The 17,554-nt window shown below is 33.4% G+C and overlaps 2 protein-coding genes across 4 annotated transcripts in view; both read right to left on the bottom strand.

The window, feature by feature from the left end:
* LOC111406020 (very-long-chain enoyl-CoA reductase-like) overlaps positions 1-2,276 on the bottom strand; it is a 4,796-nt gene extending 2,520 nt beyond the window's left edge. The window contains exons 1-2 of the mRNA XM_023035185.1: positions 1,981-2,276; positions 1,739-1,778 (exon numbers count right to left, since the gene is read on the bottom strand). Coding sequence (XP_022890953.1) covers positions 1,739-1,778; positions 1,981-2,049 — 109 coding nt within the window. The 5' untranslated portion in view covers positions 2,050-2,276. The remainder of the gene's footprint in view (positions 1-1,738; positions 1,779-1,980) is intronic.
* Positions 2,277-4,790: 2,514 nt separating this feature from the next.
* LOC111406018 (KIN17-like protein) lies at positions 4,791-13,414 on the bottom strand. Of its 3 annotated transcripts, none has more exons than XR_002704916.1 (3): positions 12,035-13,414; positions 5,172-5,219; positions 4,791-5,021 (listed from the first exon to the last, which is right to left on the bottom strand). XR_002704916.1 is itself a non-coding variant. In XM_023035183.1 (2 exons), the coding sequence occupies exon 1, from the start codon at positions 13,283-13,285 to the stop codon at positions 12,074-12,076; it is 1,212 nt and encodes a 403-aa protein (XP_022890951.1). In that variant the 5' UTR covers positions 13,286-13,414; the 3' UTR covers positions 5,614-6,495; positions 12,035-12,073. The 3 variants fall into 3 exon arrangements, 1 of the variants encoding a protein (XP_022890951.1); XR_002704917.1 differs by lacking the exons at positions 4,791-5,021; positions 5,172-5,219 and adding exons at positions 5,614-6,495; positions 9,596-10,497; XM_023035183.1 differs by lacking the exons at positions 4,791-5,021; positions 5,172-5,219 and adding an exon at positions 5,614-6,495.
* Between the last annotated feature and the right edge of the window lie 4,140 nt (positions 13,415-17,554).

Genomic DNA, 17,554 nt, shown 5'->3' with positions numbered 1-17,554 from the left:
AGAAGAAAATCCCCCCCCCCCCCCCCCCCAAAATTCTACCACACCCCGTCTTGGTACAAAGTCAATTAAAATTTGCAAATCAGCCCAACAATTTCAAATATGAAATATAAAATCTACCCTCCACTTTTCCTCACAGAGTCAGATAGTTTAAAATGGCTTTATATATGCATATGTGACTTACTCTCAATTTTCTATTGCTAACTTCAAACGCACAAATTTCATTTGCTGATACTGACAAGCCTATGCATGCAAAATGTGTTAAACAATGTGAAATGAAGGTCGGTATTTAAGAAAGACCAGAGGAAATAAAATATTTACTAAGAAAGAGCAGTTTATAGAAGAGAATTTTCTAATCATTTCTACACGACTGCATCAATCTTGATGATAACAGATATTCGAAGGGGAAATAAGAGATATTTTGTTTCCACAGAAAATTATTTGATTCTTGTCTTTCAAAGAATTGCCTCACCCACAACTCAAAGAGAGCACTTGCTTTTGAGTGTCTGAAGGCTTATTGGATAAACTTCAAAGAACATATTTGCTTTGAAGACAAATTTTTATCAAAAGCATTACTTTATATTTATGGATCAAAAAGAAGCACTGAAAAGATCATGGGCATCTGACTGGTTCTTAGAATTTGAACTTTTCATCTCCAATCTTTTGAACTAATTACACAAGTACTTCCAATCCATTTATATCTCTTTAGCCATTAGTTTACAAATGTAGGCACTATTTGAGAGTTCTTATTGACATCCAGAGGTTTTATTTCATTTATTCTTCTGATTTCTCAGGTTTTTAATCTATTTAAAGTGCATGAAATTTTACAGTGAGAATCCTGTTCCTCTCTGTGTATTATACTAGCAAGTGAAGGGATAACTAAATTTGAGGATGCTACCATTAACAAAGAATTACATAGAGCTTTAATCACAGGTGTGAACAATCTTCCTCTAGTGATACCATTCCTCCACAAAACAACACAGAGTATGCACTTCAATCAACAAAGAACATACATCAGAGCCAAATATTAAAGACCAGAAGTAAAAAGAAAGTGAGTCTAGTTCACTTACAATTGTCTCGCAGTTTAAAATTATTATTCATGCCTTAAATTGAATAAAATATACCACACCACAAAAATGATCAGTGAATCACATTTCCAAATAAACATTCCTAGCAAATACCTTGTTTAAACCTAACCGACATCAGGTTAAAACTCATATATTATTTTATTGGATAGAAATTGTCAAAGAATTTAAATCCTTTGAGCTCTATGGATAAAAGGAACATTAGCTAATATATTGAAGACTAATGACTTAAAGATTGACTGGAATGATCTTTTAGAAGTTACATGATAAATGAGCAAAAAGAACGCTCTTTTTTTTTTTTTAAAAGAAATAAAGGGATTCGAAAAAGAAATAGTGCTGTGTTCAAATAAAATGTATAAACACAGTGGTATATACTGATGTGGGTACACTTTGATTTACAGTTTTATAATTCATGGAGTGATCAGTCACCAAGTCAATTTGTAACAAAAATTTGCACATTTAGAATTTTCCATTCATGAAATTCCATAAATCATAAGAGCATTCTCTCATCATTGCTACTGTGCATTGCTACTGTGAAGTCACACACATTTTCCCAACAACTACCTTGAGTAAATTTTACAAACAAGAAAGAAAATTCAGCATATGAGACGCAGCCTTCAAGAAAAATCTTAAAATAGAAGGTGGTAATAACCTACTTCGTTTGTGAATTGCTTCCTGCAGATCAGCCACAGTAGCCTAGAAAATAAAACCAAAGCACAATCAGAACCATGCCCATGTTCTTCTTTAAGACATTAATACAAACATCAAACACATATCCAAAATCAAGTTTTGAACTCCAATGAATAAACAAATAGGACTAATCCGCGAGGGGGGGGGAGGGGGGGGGGGGGGGGGGGGGGGGGGGGGGGGGGGGGGGGGGGGGGAGAAAGAAACTCACAGAATCACTGAGCTCAATGCCATCCTTTATCAGTTCTCTGCCGCTACGAGTCGTGACTACGACCTTCATCTTTCTTTCAAGATAGAAGAGAAACCCAATCTTTTTCTGTTCAAGATCTGCTCAGTATTAAATAAATGGAGTTGGATTTGGCTAGGAGATGCGATTTATATGCAGGTGAGGAAGTAAACTGACGCATGAATAAGCAATTAATGGCGTCTGGTTGGGGTAGATGAGCGAACCAATTGCACCGATAAACTACCCGACACCCTACCACCTTGACATAAATTAAATTACATTCATATTCATACTATAATTAATTAATTTGATGTAACATTACTAAGTCCTTTTCTTGAAAATTTATGCTTGATAAAATAATATCATTAAATAATTATATATTTTGACAAAAATATAAAATGACAAAAATACTTGTGTTTATATGAAAACTAAAATATTTTGAAATAAAATTTCATATAACATCATTTTTCAACAAATATTTTAATTAACTCGTAAACTAAAATAAGTCGAAATTTCAGAATTTATGAATAATTTTTTCAGTATTTAAAAAATTAAGATTTAATATTAACGTGTGAAGTTAATTCAAGTCTGTTTGGATAGGCGTAGGCCCCGTCCAAACATCTTTTCCCTAACCAAACAAGCAATAAAGTGATAAGCATAATATTATTTTACAGGGTAATTAACACAACACTTCCCTGCTTCTTTTGACATTTTCACCTTTCAATGCAAAATTATCATTTTCACACAATTTTTCAATAAAAATGTAAAATAACAAATATACAATCCTATCTAAATAAAACCAAAAAAAAAAATTTAAAGAATAAATTGCAATCATATTTCCAAACATTTTAAAAAGTGCAAATAATTCCAAATAAATTATTAAAAGAATAATTAATACAAAACGTCCATATTTTTAATATTATTGTACAAAATGACTCCCTGCTATTTAAATGAAACAATAATAAAGAACAAATCACTGGTTCACTGCTCCCAATTTTTTTTTAAAAAAATTACAAATAAATTTCAAATAAATAATTAAAAATAAAAAAAAAGGTAAAAATAAAAATGAAATGTATATACATTTTATGCTAATTACCCTTTTAATATATTTATTTAGACTCATTTGTATTTTTTCAAAAAGTTGAAAACTGTGGTTGCAATTTGTTCTTTAGTTTTCTTTCCTTTTTTTTTTCTTTTTTTTTTTTTAATGAGGGTCTATTTGTTATTTTACATTTTTTTTATTGAAAAATTAGATGAAGGTGATAATATTTACAATGAAAGGTGAATGTAGGAGGAAAAATAAAATATATGAACGTTTTGTACAATAACATTGAAAGGTTAAGATTTTTTTTACTAATTACTCTATTTTACGAGAGTCATCTAACTTGCTAAAGTATCAAATGTAACAAAACCCAGATTTACTCGGAAATATCAACTGACAGGTAATTAGCACAAAATGTCTCTACCTTGATGTTTTTTGTGGAAAACGTTCCTACCTTTCGTTTTTTGGCGGATTACACCCACATCTTTACCTTTTGTTTTTAGCAAAACGTTCTTTTGTCAACTCTCCGTTAAAATGCTCCGTTAAATCAAAGGGTAATTAACATAAAAGGTCCATACCATTCAATATTATTGTGCAAAACGTCCATATTTTTTTATTTTTTGGCATAATTAACATAAAAGATCCCTACTTGTCAATGCTATTATGCAAAACGTCCATACGCTATTATGCAAAACGTCCATACTTTTTATTTTTTAGCATGTTCACCCCCACCTTCCACTTTTCATTGCACAAAATGTCATTTTCATCCATTTTTTCAATAAAATGAAGATTTCACCCTCCTATTCAAATAAAACAAAAAGAAAAGAAAAATAAATAAATAATTGTAATCATAGTCCTAAATCTTTCAAAATATTACAGATTAATCCTAAATTCTCCACTACTGCCACTTTTACAACCCCACCAAGCTACCATCTACAGATCCATATAGTACCACCTTTCAGCCACAACACCTATCGGACTCCACCACCAACAGCCTCGCCTCTCTCTCCCTAATATCCTCCTCCATAGTATTTGTCACCAATTTGTTCGAAACAACCACATTTACGGTGGTGGAGTCCAGTGGACATGGTGGCCAAAAGGTGGTATTATGTGAATTTATAGTTGGCAGCTTGATAGGTTGTGAAAGTGGTGGTGGTGGTTGAGAATTTATTATTTCTTTGTAATTTTTTAAAAATTTAAGGATTGTGGTTGCAGTGCTAATTCATCTTTTCTTTTTGTTTTATTTGAATATGAAGGTAAAATCATCATTTATCAAAAAAAAAAATGAAAATGACCTTTTGCGCAATGAAAAGTGAAAGATAGGGATGAAAATGCTAAAAAATAAAAGGTGTGAACGTTTTGCACAATAATATTAAAAGATAGAAACATTTTGTGCTAATTTTGCCAAAAAAATAAAATGTATGGACGTTTTACATAATAATATTGAAAGGTATGAATCTTTTGTGCTAATTACCATTTGATTTAATGAAGATTTTAACGTGGAGTTGACAGAAAGACGTTTTGCGCAAAAAAAGGTAAAGGTGAGAGTGTAATCTGCCAAAAAATGAAAGGTAAAAACGTTTTCCACAAAAAATCGAAAGATAGGGACGTTTTGTGTTAATTACCCACCAACTGACTATAACATTAAGCATCGTAATGAACACTTGACATGGAAGCATAAACCTTCAATAACACAATTAAAAAAGGGATTGAACTTCAGGCTACATCGTGCAAAAAATTCAGATCTTCAATAGTCTATAATTTCGTGGCGGGTAATCTACAGAAGCAGCATTACCGATGAGAGAACAGCACAAAACTTGAATAATCTACTCTTCTGTTTTCTTCGTGACGTGTTGTAGTAAAAATTACATAGCGAAGAAAAAGTTATAATGATACATTATTCGTTCCAGCCAAATTTGAGCCATTGATTCTCCCATCCATGATAGAATTCCGAAGGCAGAAAACATTGTTGATTCATAGCTTGCTGCCATCCATATTCAGAATTCATAAAAATAAAAAATAAAACCATATTCCTGAACAAGGCCAACAGTCTCAAAATATCTAACTAAACTGTTCCACACATCTCCCTCCAACTATTTAGATCATCATTTATTCACAAAATAAAATACATTACCTATATTTCACCCAACGCTTATCCTTTGTCCTAACGAAACTTTAGCATCTGTATGGAAGAAAAATAATACTGCATTACCAAAAGAACAGTAGCTAGAATTCACAATGGACTTGAGAAGATTATACAGGAGAGGGTAATTCAAGTAAAATTGGAATTATGTCAAAACAGCACGGCACAGCAAGGAGAGAGTGTCATTTTATTGAGGACTCTGTTCAAAAATACTATTTCTCTCTTATCTCTTTCCGCTGAGCTCCACTCTAGGTTGGTATCCAGCTGGTTCCCCTCACTTACGAAATAGGCCTAAGCCTATGTCAATGGACTCGTGACATCCATGCACTGAGTCTCTTTTTCATCCAATTTAGCAAACTTAGCAAATAGTATGTTTAAAAAAATAAATAAAAAATAAACTGATACACACAAGATATCTCGTAAAAAGTAAGGATTTAATCTAGAAATGGATGCTACATTCAGATCACAATTTGTAGTCCGACCAAATATAATTAGTAGACACTTTCACCATAGGCAGATTAATATGCTAAAAATGTAACATATTTTCCCAGCGCAGGTCATTTTAGAACCAAAAACAGGTATCAGGGCAAAGTCAAAGGCTTTCTTTGATCCTTTCTTATGAATAGTATTCAACAGGGAGAAAGAAGAAACTATATTCAAGGCAAATAAATGAAACAGACTTCTGTGTTTGCCAGGGTAAAAGGCCTTCTTTAGCAATAAAAAGTGAGTTTTACGCTTTTTCAAAAAATCCACCTTCTCCAACCCACTTCATTTGGTAGAAAACCCCCCAACACAACAAAGTAAATAGACAGATAAAATCAGCAACTTGCTATAATTCCTTGGGGGACTTGCCATCTCGCATTGACACCTTTTCACTTTTCCACTTTCTCAAGTGACAAAACCAGCTTTGAGGAGAAATGATCAGCATTTTGTTTAGAGATCCCATCTTCCCCGCTACATTCTCTTGCTTCCCATGTTTGATATTTGTAATTTCTTTTCTTACATTGTCTCCATAATATCCTTTCCCTCTGTCTGATTTGGTACAAACCCCCTTTGGCTGCAAAATAATGGACACCTAATTTCAGTCATCTTGAGCTTTCCCTTGAAGCTTACTTAATCTCAGCTCAACCTTGTGTTCAAATATCCCATCTTCCTTGATACATTATCCTCGTAACTCATTTCTCTTTCTTTCTATCTATAATCTCCTTTCCCTGTACTTTCCATCAGCAAAATAAAGGACACCAAGCTCCAGTCTGCTTTAGCTTTCCCCTCATGCTGATATTATATAACCTCTGTCGTAGTTGCTCGATTGAGCCTTTTGAAATTAAAAACAAAAGGAATCAGCAGGCACAATTGACATTTGAAATTAAAACAAAAAGGCCAGCAGGCAATGAGGATAAGGAAAGGCCACAGCACATGAAGGAGAAAGAAATGGCAGCAACCAAAGGAAAAATGAAGCAGCAAGAAGAATGCAAAAAAGCAGTTACAGAAGCTGGATACGGGGATGAGGCAACAATATGTAAATCCAAAAAAGGAAAAAGGCACAAAAAAAGTGGAAATTTCCATGGAAGAAGCAGGCTATCCAACATATCCAACATCCATAATATGGCCTAACAAGGTACCTAGGTCAACAAGCAGTCTGGACTCCAGAGAAACCAGGACAAGTTTCAATTAACAAGAAGAAAAAAGTACTCCAAACTTCCAATTTGTCTTCCTTTGGCTTCTGATTATGGGGAAGAAAGCAATGTTCCTAGGCATGGCAATGAACCGAGCCAAAACTCGAGGCTCATGCGCTGCCCTGGGAAAAAAAAACCTCCAGCAAGAATTTTTTTTAATTTTAAAAAGTTCATGAAATTCTAAATTACATTGTAATGTAAACCTTGTGCAATTTATACTAATTGCATATTAAAGCGAAGTTAAAATTATATACGAATAAAATATTTCATGTACAATTTTTTTAAAACAAATGAATTTAAAGATTATATAATTAAATCAACAAATAAATTTAAAAACTTACAATGTCCTATTTTTCGATATATAGTAACTCTTTGACCATTATACCATCAACTTTATCTTAAAAACGTAATTTTGCACATTCTCAGTCCTTCAAGCATACTAAAGCATCCAATATGTCTTCTTTTAGTTTTGATCATTCGTCTTACAAATCAAGAAGTATGTCTTCTTCTAATCTTCATTTGACTCGGAAAATAAGTGGATCTGTATTTCATATTCTGGAGTATCGTACTTCTTGATTTGTCAGATGAACAATTAACACTAAAAGAAGACATATTAGATGCTCTAGTATACTCGAAGGACTGAAAGTGTGCAAATTATGTTTTCAAGATAAAGTTGCCAATATAATGGTCGAAAGGTTACTATAAATTCAAAAATAGGATATTGTAAGTTTTTAAATTCATTTGTTAATTTAATTATGTAATCTTTAAATTCATTTGTGTTTTAGAAATTGTACACGAAATATTTTATTCATGTACAATTTTAACTCCGCCAGCACCTACATTGGTTGTATTCGATCCCAAGCCCTAAAAAGGAGATTTGTAACTTTTATTTAATCTACAATTAGTATAAATTGCACATAATTTACATTGTTAATAAAAATTTAGGATTTCACGAATTTTTTTAAAAAAATTAAAAAAACCAGTGAGCCGGCTCAGCTCGATGAAGCCCAAGCCACGTCTTAAAATTTTGGCCTCGGGCAAAAAAAGCTTGAGCTATTTCTTTTTTGAGGCTGAATCAGCGGCGGATCCAGCACCCGGCGAGCCCCCGCGGCCGCCCGTGCTAGATCGCCGGAGCTCAATTTTTTTTGCTGTCCAAGTATTTATTTGTTTAGATATATTTCTGTGATTTCCCTTAATTCACGCCAACTCCTTGTTGTTCAGCTGGTTAGAGCGCCACAGTGGTGAAAGGGCGTCCAGGGTTCGATTCTCAATTGTTGCAATTCCCTTTTGTAATGATTTTAGTATAATATTTTTCACCATTTTGGAGCAAATAGACATTAAAATTGGTGCAAGGGGAAGAATCGAACCTGTGATCTCCATTAGAATAATGGACAATTTGACCACCATGGTAGTTAATGGATGTTGACAATGCAAGCAACAAAAGTCTATATATTCTTTTATCCCAATGATATACACCCTCCTTTTTAGAAAAATAAAATTCAACCATACGGTGAGATTATTAAAATAATCACTTTTTTTCTATTAAACTGAAATTATTAGTGGATCGAACCAAGAAAGTAAATAATTAGACAAATTTTCAAATTTCAAATTGTTACTCAATAAACATTATTACAATGGTAGATAACGTACACTCACACTTATAATTCAAACTACGATATAAGTCCTAGTTTGACCCCCTTTAAAACTTATCAATTTAAATTAAAAAAATTTCTTTCCTATTTTCAATCACACAATTTTCAATAAAATAATATTACACGTAAATCGAAAACTTTTCATTCTTTTACAACTATCAATTTTTAATTTTTTTAAGAAAAACATTATTTCCCCATTATAAATCCAAATAATGGAGGCCAAACGGGGGCTAAGTAATTTCAACTCACGGCATTGGTTATTATTGCGACCGTCGACAATCAACGGCCGCCCGTGCTCAATTAAAATCCTGGATTCGCCACTGGGCTGAATACGTGCCGCGAGCTTCGGCTCAACTCGTTGCCATGCCTAGCTACAATTGCAAACTGCCTGCTTTTTAAGTCATTTATGGGCTGGACCGTGTGGCTCATCAAGCCTCATAGGCCGGCCCATGCTAGGGCAAATTCTCATATTTTGGCCTTGGCCAGGGCCTTAGTTTAGTTTTATCGAGCCTTGAGCCAGGCCAACTCAAGCTTTTCTCGAGTCGAGTCAAGCGGCAGCTCGTCTGAGCTGACATAGCTCGTTGCCTTCCTTATGACTGCTTTGCTCCAAAATAACCAAGATGAAGAAATTCTTCAGTTTCTAGATTTTTGAAATGAAGCGTACATACATTGAGTTAAATAAATCAAGTTTTGCACTGTAAACCAAAAACTTGAACCCTACTCCACAAAGCCATATTAGGTGAAAATCAAACTCAAAACAAAAGGCCTCTCAAATTAAAAAAGAAAGAAAAAAAAAAGTTAATCTAGTCATCCAGCACATCGGAGGATATATTACATTTTTCAAATTACAGGAGTTCCTAAATGAATACATGCAATCCATAAGACCTCCAACTTATCACAAAGATTCTTATAACCAACAAGATATTTCAATCACAAACCTTAGTTTTTGAAAAGTTGAATAAAGGACACATGAATCACACACAAAAGTGGACCATACGTGATTGCACAATCACTAGCAAGTGGCTATGCTTAGTCAGTAAAGAACGGCAAAGCACAATGTATAGATGAAGCTCAGAGTACTTTGTACCTCAGCATCAAGGAAATTATTACTGATGCTCTTCCAAAGCACGATATTGTTAATAATCCTACATTTTATTTTCCTTCTTTAGAGTGTGCCATAAAATTCTACATCTCTTTTTCTCTCAATCTGATTCCCTTTCGGTAGTTGAAGTGTGAGAATGGCATACTGGCCACTGAGAGTTTGTAGGCAGTTTGTTTATTTTAGAAATCAATGAATGCACAAAGACATTTGCACATCCCATTGTACAATGTTGAAACAAATCAACTATAATATGCTATTAAGAACAGCTGCTTCATCACATTTACTGAAACCGAACATTATGGAGAACAACTTTCAGTAAGGGAGGGAGAGATAAAGTAAATATCATTTAACTAAACAACTAATGTATTATAATATATGCTTATTACATGGAACCCACTCAAGTTACCTTACTGGCCGAAAAATATATATTGGACAAGAAATGATCTACAAATAGAGTTGTAAATAGCCTTTAAGTACAGCTGTTTAGACTAGTCCTTGTAATCTGTAATCTGTTACAATATGCTTTCGTTCCTTTCCAAAGAAAAAGGGAGATATTTCTTATCACATGCAATAGCCTTTTACATACAGCAGTTTAGTCTAATCCTACACTGTGTCTGTTTAGACTAGTCCTTGTAATCTGTAATCTGTTACAATATGCTTTTGTTCCTTTCCAAAGAAAATGGGAGATATTTCTTATCACATGCAATAGCCTTTTACATACAGCAGTTTAGTCTAATCCTACACTGTGGTCTCTTCTAGCCCTTGTTTGTCTCCCTTCAAAACTTTCTTTGGAGATATATTTCTTGCCACGTGCAATAGCCTTTTACATACAGCGGTTTAGTCTAATCCTCCTACACTGTTGGTCTCTTCTAGCCCCTGTTTGCCTCCTTTTAAAACAAAAACTCATTAACTCTCATACCTATTTTCAACCACACATTCACACGATAAAATATTTTGCACGAAAACCCAAATCTTTTGCCTACTTTTTAAACCCACATTCTCCAAAAAATACTATTCAAAACATCATTTTTTTCTCGATAATAGCCGTCAAACAGGGGCCTAATATGCTTGCACTAATTTCCAAAAGGAAAATGAGACACTGCTCGTTACATGCAATATACTGAGAGCTAGTTTTCCCATAGTTCCTTCTTCGCAGGCTTTTTTAATTGGTTGGTAAATCAACTTTTAATGAATTGGAAACAATACATTAAGAGAGGAGGCAAAAACCTTTCATAAAAATCACATGATTACATAAGGTTTTCATAGCATGTATATCAAACCACTAAGTGCAGGTGCCACGAGTGACTCCTAATGCCTATGAAAGGCTCTACAAAAGTTCTCGTAGGCATCTGGTGACACATTAAATTAAAATATTAATATAAAAAACCTAAGGTAACGATATAACTGCAAGATGGTAATACTATGGAGCCTGCCTAACTAAAAGGAATAATAAATTTTTAGTTGGAGCTTTCGTCTCCTCAACTTTTTGGAGCCTATTTACTGCTTGCAGAATATGTCTTGGCACTACATTCATTGGTCTCAGACCGAAAGCTGTTCCAGCCTCCTGACTTCTTAGAATCAATCATTCATAGAAGAATTATTGGTCCCAGCTGTATATTTATCCATCACATTCCTCAGACCAAAAGTTGTTCCTGCCTCCTGACTTCTTAGAATCAATCATTCATAGAAGAATTATCGGTCCTGGGTGTATATGTATCCAGCACTTCAGGAAGAAGAGAGAAAATTATTCAACCAAAGGCAAGCCCTTGTTTGATCCCAATTATTTCCAAAATACATTTTTCTCACTGTTCTTTTCAACCACACATTTTTTTAATAAAATAATATTATACGCAATCCCAAAACTTTTCCTTATTTTTTTTAACCATATATTTGTTAACCAAAATGCAATATTAGCCAAAAATGGGGCTCAAATAGGCGTTATATCTCATCAGTCAAGAATACAAGCTCTGGGCTAAATAGAAGGATCTATAAGCCAAAATTTAATAAGAGTGCATGTCAAGGCAGGGTCCATCAGATAACTCAAATAGATATTGGATAGTAATGATAATTTTTCAGAAAAGTTAACCATAATCTCTCAATTTTATAAGAAGATAATAGCCACTAATCATACTAATGCAGTACAACCAGAATCAGCAGAAGCCACTGATCAGGAATTAAATAAACATGAATAACTGAGCAAGTCAAATGTAATCTACCAGATAATATGATATAACATACATTAATCAACTGCGACTGTAGGTAAAAGTTCATCAAACCATTAATAGGAAAAAAATAAGAGAAGAAGAAAAAAAATTTACCCAAAAGATTTTAGTACAGTCATAATACAAACCAAAGCTGTCACTTGCAGTGTGAGCAACAGAGGAACACGTAATTTGTTTATTCTACTGGGGGCCTGATACTAACCAGATAGCAGAAGATAAAGCATTCCATGATTTCATCTTGTCACTGGGCTAGCTTACATATATCTTCATACTCAACAGCCTTGAGAACCCTCCCATCATATATTCCCTTCTCAATCTGCACCTTGGCGCAAAAATTGTCAGTATCGACTGCTAGCAACCTTGCATTTGACCCGCGATATGCCCCATTAACTATCTTCACAAGGCCTCCAATTTGCGGAATCACTGTCTCAAGCTCCTCCTGATCAACCCTCAGTACATGCTTACTCTCAAGCATCTCAATCTCGCCAACATACTTATCAATTACCTTCCGTATAACACCCTTTTGCTTGTAGTACCCCTTTTCCGCTAAGGCCTTACTCATAACTTTCACAATAATCCCCTCCCACAACCAATAATCCTTCCTGTTACTCCTCTCTTTCGCTTTCTCTTGTTCTCTCATCATTTCATCCAATACTGATGCTCCACCCCCATTCTTCCCAGATATTTGGTCTTCCCTCCTTCGTTTTCCATTCTTATTATCATTCTCCCCTTCATCAAACACCAATCTGAAACTCTCCCCCTTCTCCTTTACAACAACGTTTTTTGTAGACCCTAAGCTTAGCTTAATTTTCTTATCACCGTCTCCCTCAAATTTTTCCAACATTCTTGTCTTAGTTTCTACTTGGTCCAACCCATTCTCATTCGGATTTGTTGATGTCATCATCAGCTGCTCGGCACGCTCAATTTGCCTCTGAATCTCCCGCTCTTTCTTCTCCTCATCCGCCATGTCTGTCTTAATCCTCTTATTCTTCATCTTCTCCTTAAAAAGTGTTTCCGAATCCCGGTCTATATAAGTAATAAACCACCCTTTGGGTGTTTCATCGACTTTACACTTGCCAGTCCTACCCAAATACTTGACAAACTCGGTAAGCGTAGCCCACTGTGTAGAATTCATATGAACATGATGGCGGTCAGCAATATATTCATTATACACTACAGTGGCGGCTATGCGGCTGAATCGGTGGCTCCGCTTCATATGTTCAAGAAAGGAGGTTTCGAACTCCTCGGAATATCCATCGACGATTCGGGTGGGGTTTTGGCCGAAGACTTCCATCTGGCGCTGGTGGGATTCGCTCATACAGTGGCACTTGAACCCGTTCTCGTCCCGGCATTGCTTCTGGCACATCTGGCAATACCATCGCAGCTTCTGTAAACCCTTGGCTTTGATTCTGTTGGCAATTGCTTTTGGGGTCAGGAACTCATTTTTCCCCATCGTGGATTTGAGAAGCGAACCAGAAATCGAAAGCTGAATTCAACTGATTTATCGGGCGATTTAGGGCAACAAGGGGAATCGGACTAATTGGAGGAGTCAGATCTCACGTACAGGATGAATTTCTAATTCGAAATAAGGATGGGCCGGGCCCGGGCGGCTTTCTTAGAAATTCATATAAAAATATTTTGGAAGTTAAAAATACGGGGGTAATTACATAAATACCCACAAAAATGGGAGCCATTTAGAAAAATTATAATAAAAGTAATTTTGAAGTAAAAAATACGGTAATTTTTTTGTTTGGTGTTCAAGACCAATCAATATGGAGGGTATTTGGTAGATATTTTTATGTGAAAATGCATTTTTAAATAGTAAGTTGATGGGAAATGTGTGGTTGAAAAATAAGGAAAAGTTTTTTATTTACGTGTAATATTATTTTAATAAAGAATGTGTGGTTGAAATTAAGAGAGAGAAAAATACATTTTCAAAAATAATGGATACCAAACAGGCTCAAAATTCTGACAACTTTGGCCCAACAAACTATTCCAAAATTTTTAAATACAGGTTTAGATGCGTTGATATTTTGATTTTTACAAGTAAAATCATAATTATTTTGACAGTAAATTAAATAAATAGCTTATTTATAACTTTTGTTGTTGCAAGATTTCTTATTTACTACTATAACTTTACAGTTAAAAAGTTTCAAACAGTCAAATAACTGATAGAAATTAAAAAGAAAAAAAAAGAAGGTGACATTCAAAAAAAAAAAAATTGACAAAAACTGAAAAAAGTGGTTAAAATAAAATAAAATAAAAAGTGACGAGAATTCCAAGAAGTTACGTACTCTAAAATAGCGATACAAATTCAAAACAAGTGACAAATACTAAAAAAAAGTAACAAAAAATGAAAAAATAAAATAAAATTGACAAATGCTAAAGTAACATACATTCAAAAAATTGACCAAATTCAATAAAAAAATGACCGAAAAAATGGTAAACAATTAAAAAATGACATATATATAAAAAAAATAAAAAGACACGCTCAAAAAGGTTACAAAAAATAAAAGGTGACAATCACTAAAAAGGTGATAGAAAGTTTTAAAAAAAAATGTGATTGAGAAATTAAAAAAGTAACAAACTTTCAAAAAACTTACAGAAATTCAAAAAAGTGACACAATTCACAAAAAACAAAAAAAAAATATATGTGACAAACCCTTGAAAAAATGACATATCGTGTAGCTTAAAAAAAATACTTTTTGACTTATTTAAAGACTATGTTTCTTCACTCTTCAGGTGAGGTTTTTATTATCTTATCAAAGTATTTACGACAAACTTTGAAATGCATCTTCCGAATTTAAAATTAGCAAATGATTAGTTCATAATTACAAATCGAAAATGGCCACAAGAAATGAACTTAATAATTATGGTTTAAACTTCATAAATATCTACGCTGATATCGATTAGGAAAAAAATAAAAAGAAATAATTAATTAATATAGTTTTATGTTTAATAATTTATGGAAGATAATTTTTTATTTTAAATATCGTCTGTAACATATTTATCATGATCGCATTGTAAGCTTCTAAAATCTCTCAATATGAATAATTGTAATGTAAAATACAGCATCAAACAAAAATATTTCAATAATAAAAATTTTAAGAAGTGAATAAAATTAGATCGGAGGAAAGGGTTTGTTCGCCTGTGTTTCCAGATGAGTTAGAGGAAAGCATAATTAATACTATAGTTAGAGATATAATTAAGTTTAAGCGTATTATTCTAATTATTTCTTTTTTCAAAGTAATGGACCTAATTATCCCTAACAGTACTGTGTAAAATTAAGGCCCTATCTGAGCCACAATATTTGGGAAAAAAATATATATTATTTAATAGTGATTTGATATCATTTCAATCACATATTTTTCAATAAAATAATATTACAAGCAAATTCAAAATTTTTCTTTATTTTTTAACCACACATTTCCCATTAATACACTATTCAAAAATGTATTTTCATTCCAATAATATGACTCAAACAAGGGCTAAATATCACACACAATATCACTTCTTAAAGTTAAGTATGTTTGTCAGTTGTCACTCCAAAAAGCTATAAAAAATCTCAAGCAAGTGACAAAAAAAAAATGAAAATCAAGGGAAAAAATGACAAAAATTCAAAAAAGTGACAAATATTAAAAAACGTGACAATAATTGAACAAAGCGATGGAAATTTGATTGGAAAAAAAAAAGGATGTTCAAAAAGTGACATAAATTTAAAAAATGACAAAAAATAAAAAGTGTCAAATACTCAAAAAAAGTGATAAACTTTAAAAAAAATGACACAAATTCAAAGAAATGACAGAAAAAAGTGACAAAAATTCAAAAAAGTGACAGAAGTTGTATGATGGTGATTTTCTTGTTGAGTAATTAGTATCTATTTTACTCTGTTAATACTTTTGGTAGAAATTTTCTATTAAATGACAAATATTCAAAAAAAAATGACTTGAATTCAAAAAAGTAACAAATTACATTTGTGTCAATAATTCTAAACTACCATACTANAGATAAAATACTAATAAATTAGCCAAAATGAACTCAAACAAGCTACCATAAATGGAGTTGAGATGCAAATTTTCCTTTATTAATCCGAATTCATTGTACACTTTATATTACCTTTGTATGCTCAAACAAAAGGCACACCTCAAATTCATGGATTCTACAACTCAAACACAACTCTCTTTTTCTCTGACTTCCACCTATATTCATTCTTCAATTCCGATGGTAGCCCCACACGTTTCACTTTACAAAATTCCTTTGCCTCAATTTTCACCATTCATTCACAACTCTTCTTCTCCCCCAGTCCCCAATTGTCTCTCCAATTTCCTGCCAAAATTCAATCATAATTGCTAGAAAGCAAAAATAGGCGCTTGTCTCTCTTTGAAATTAACCGGCCAAAAATAAATAAATAAATAAATAAAATATATCGTGTGTGCAAGAGCTTACAGCATGAAAAGGAAGCAAATAATAGCTAAGCAAGAGATGAAGATTATTGCACAAGAGGAAACGAATCGGTCGAATCTCCGATTGGTCACATATATAAAAATTTTAGACGACGAGTAGATGTTCTCTCTCTTGGAACCCATATTATTTCTGTAAGTTGAGGAGGGTTTGTCTTCTAAAATTGAATTGTGTTATGTGTTGAGGCTTTTAGGACGTATTAATTACGTTGTTAGATGATAATTTGTTTCCAAATATAACACTTGGGCTAAGGGTCAAGTCGATAATTTTTCTTAAATCTCCCCCTCCCGTATCATATAAGCCTCCAAAACAAAGGTCCTTGGAAAGCGTTATCACTATACAAATTGAAACAGCGGCTAGCACGCTAAGCTAAGATCTGAGAACACAACACGGAGTCTTTCTTTCTCGGTCGGCTGGCAAACTAGAGACGAATGACCACGATCCCGACCTTACCAGCACTAGAGGAGTCAAGTTAATAGGGTAGTGAGCCTAATTTACCTTTTCTAATTACATCCGATAATTATACAAAATTTATTAATAAATTTTTTTTGATATTATTCTAGAAAACTAGGAATATTGTATTAGTTTTACAAGTTATCGTTTGATTCAAATTTAGGAAATGCTGAGAAGTGGACATTTGATTAGAATATAAGATATTCTTCTTTACATTGGTCATTAAGAAATTGATTTTTTTCAGCCACTACAAATGCAGGAAAAAAATAACCCCAACGAAGCAGATGAAGAACCTTCCTAGACTACTTGACATAGATCATAACATAGATGGAAAGTTCAGTTCGTTACACTACACACGACTCGACAAAATTGAGCAAACTTCACCCAGAACATGCGTACCAAACCTCCAAAGTAGTCTTCAGTAGGACTGTCGTCTTTTTATGTAACCAATAAAGAGTTTCAACACGAGAAATATCCAACACCAAAAGAAGAAGAAGAAGAAATAGCATAAATAGACAGAAGGCTTGCTTCGTGGACAGGCTAAAAGGAAGATGATGAATTAACAACCATCTCTTATGCAGTTCTCAGAAAAGGATGATGGCCCATCTTTATTCCATTTGAATGTCCTAACGCGACCAGAATCGGGTATGACATTCTGGAGATGATGACCTCAATGCTTGGCTTATTAAGCTATCTCATTACACCATCCTAGGAGGGAGAGAAATAGCACAACTTTTTATCAGCAGGAGGCCGATGTTACCACACTGTTGCTAATATCATTGAAACGGTACAGGAACAAGCAGGAGAA

Source organism: Olea europaea, chromosome 12 (assembly GCF_002742605.1).
Source record: "Olea europaea var. sylvestris chromosome 12, O_europaea_v1, whole genome shotgun sequence".
NCBI lineage: Eukaryota > Viridiplantae > Streptophyta > Magnoliopsida > Lamiales > Oleaceae > Olea > Olea europaea.
This window is presented reverse-complemented; position numbering and strand designations above follow the sequence as displayed.

Bases quoted from the DNA above. Each gene is read 5' to 3' on its own strand.
- LOC111406018 (XM_023035183.1), bottom strand. From the start codon at position 13,285: ATGGGGAAAAATGAGTTCCTGACCCCAAAAGCAATTGCCAACAGAATC.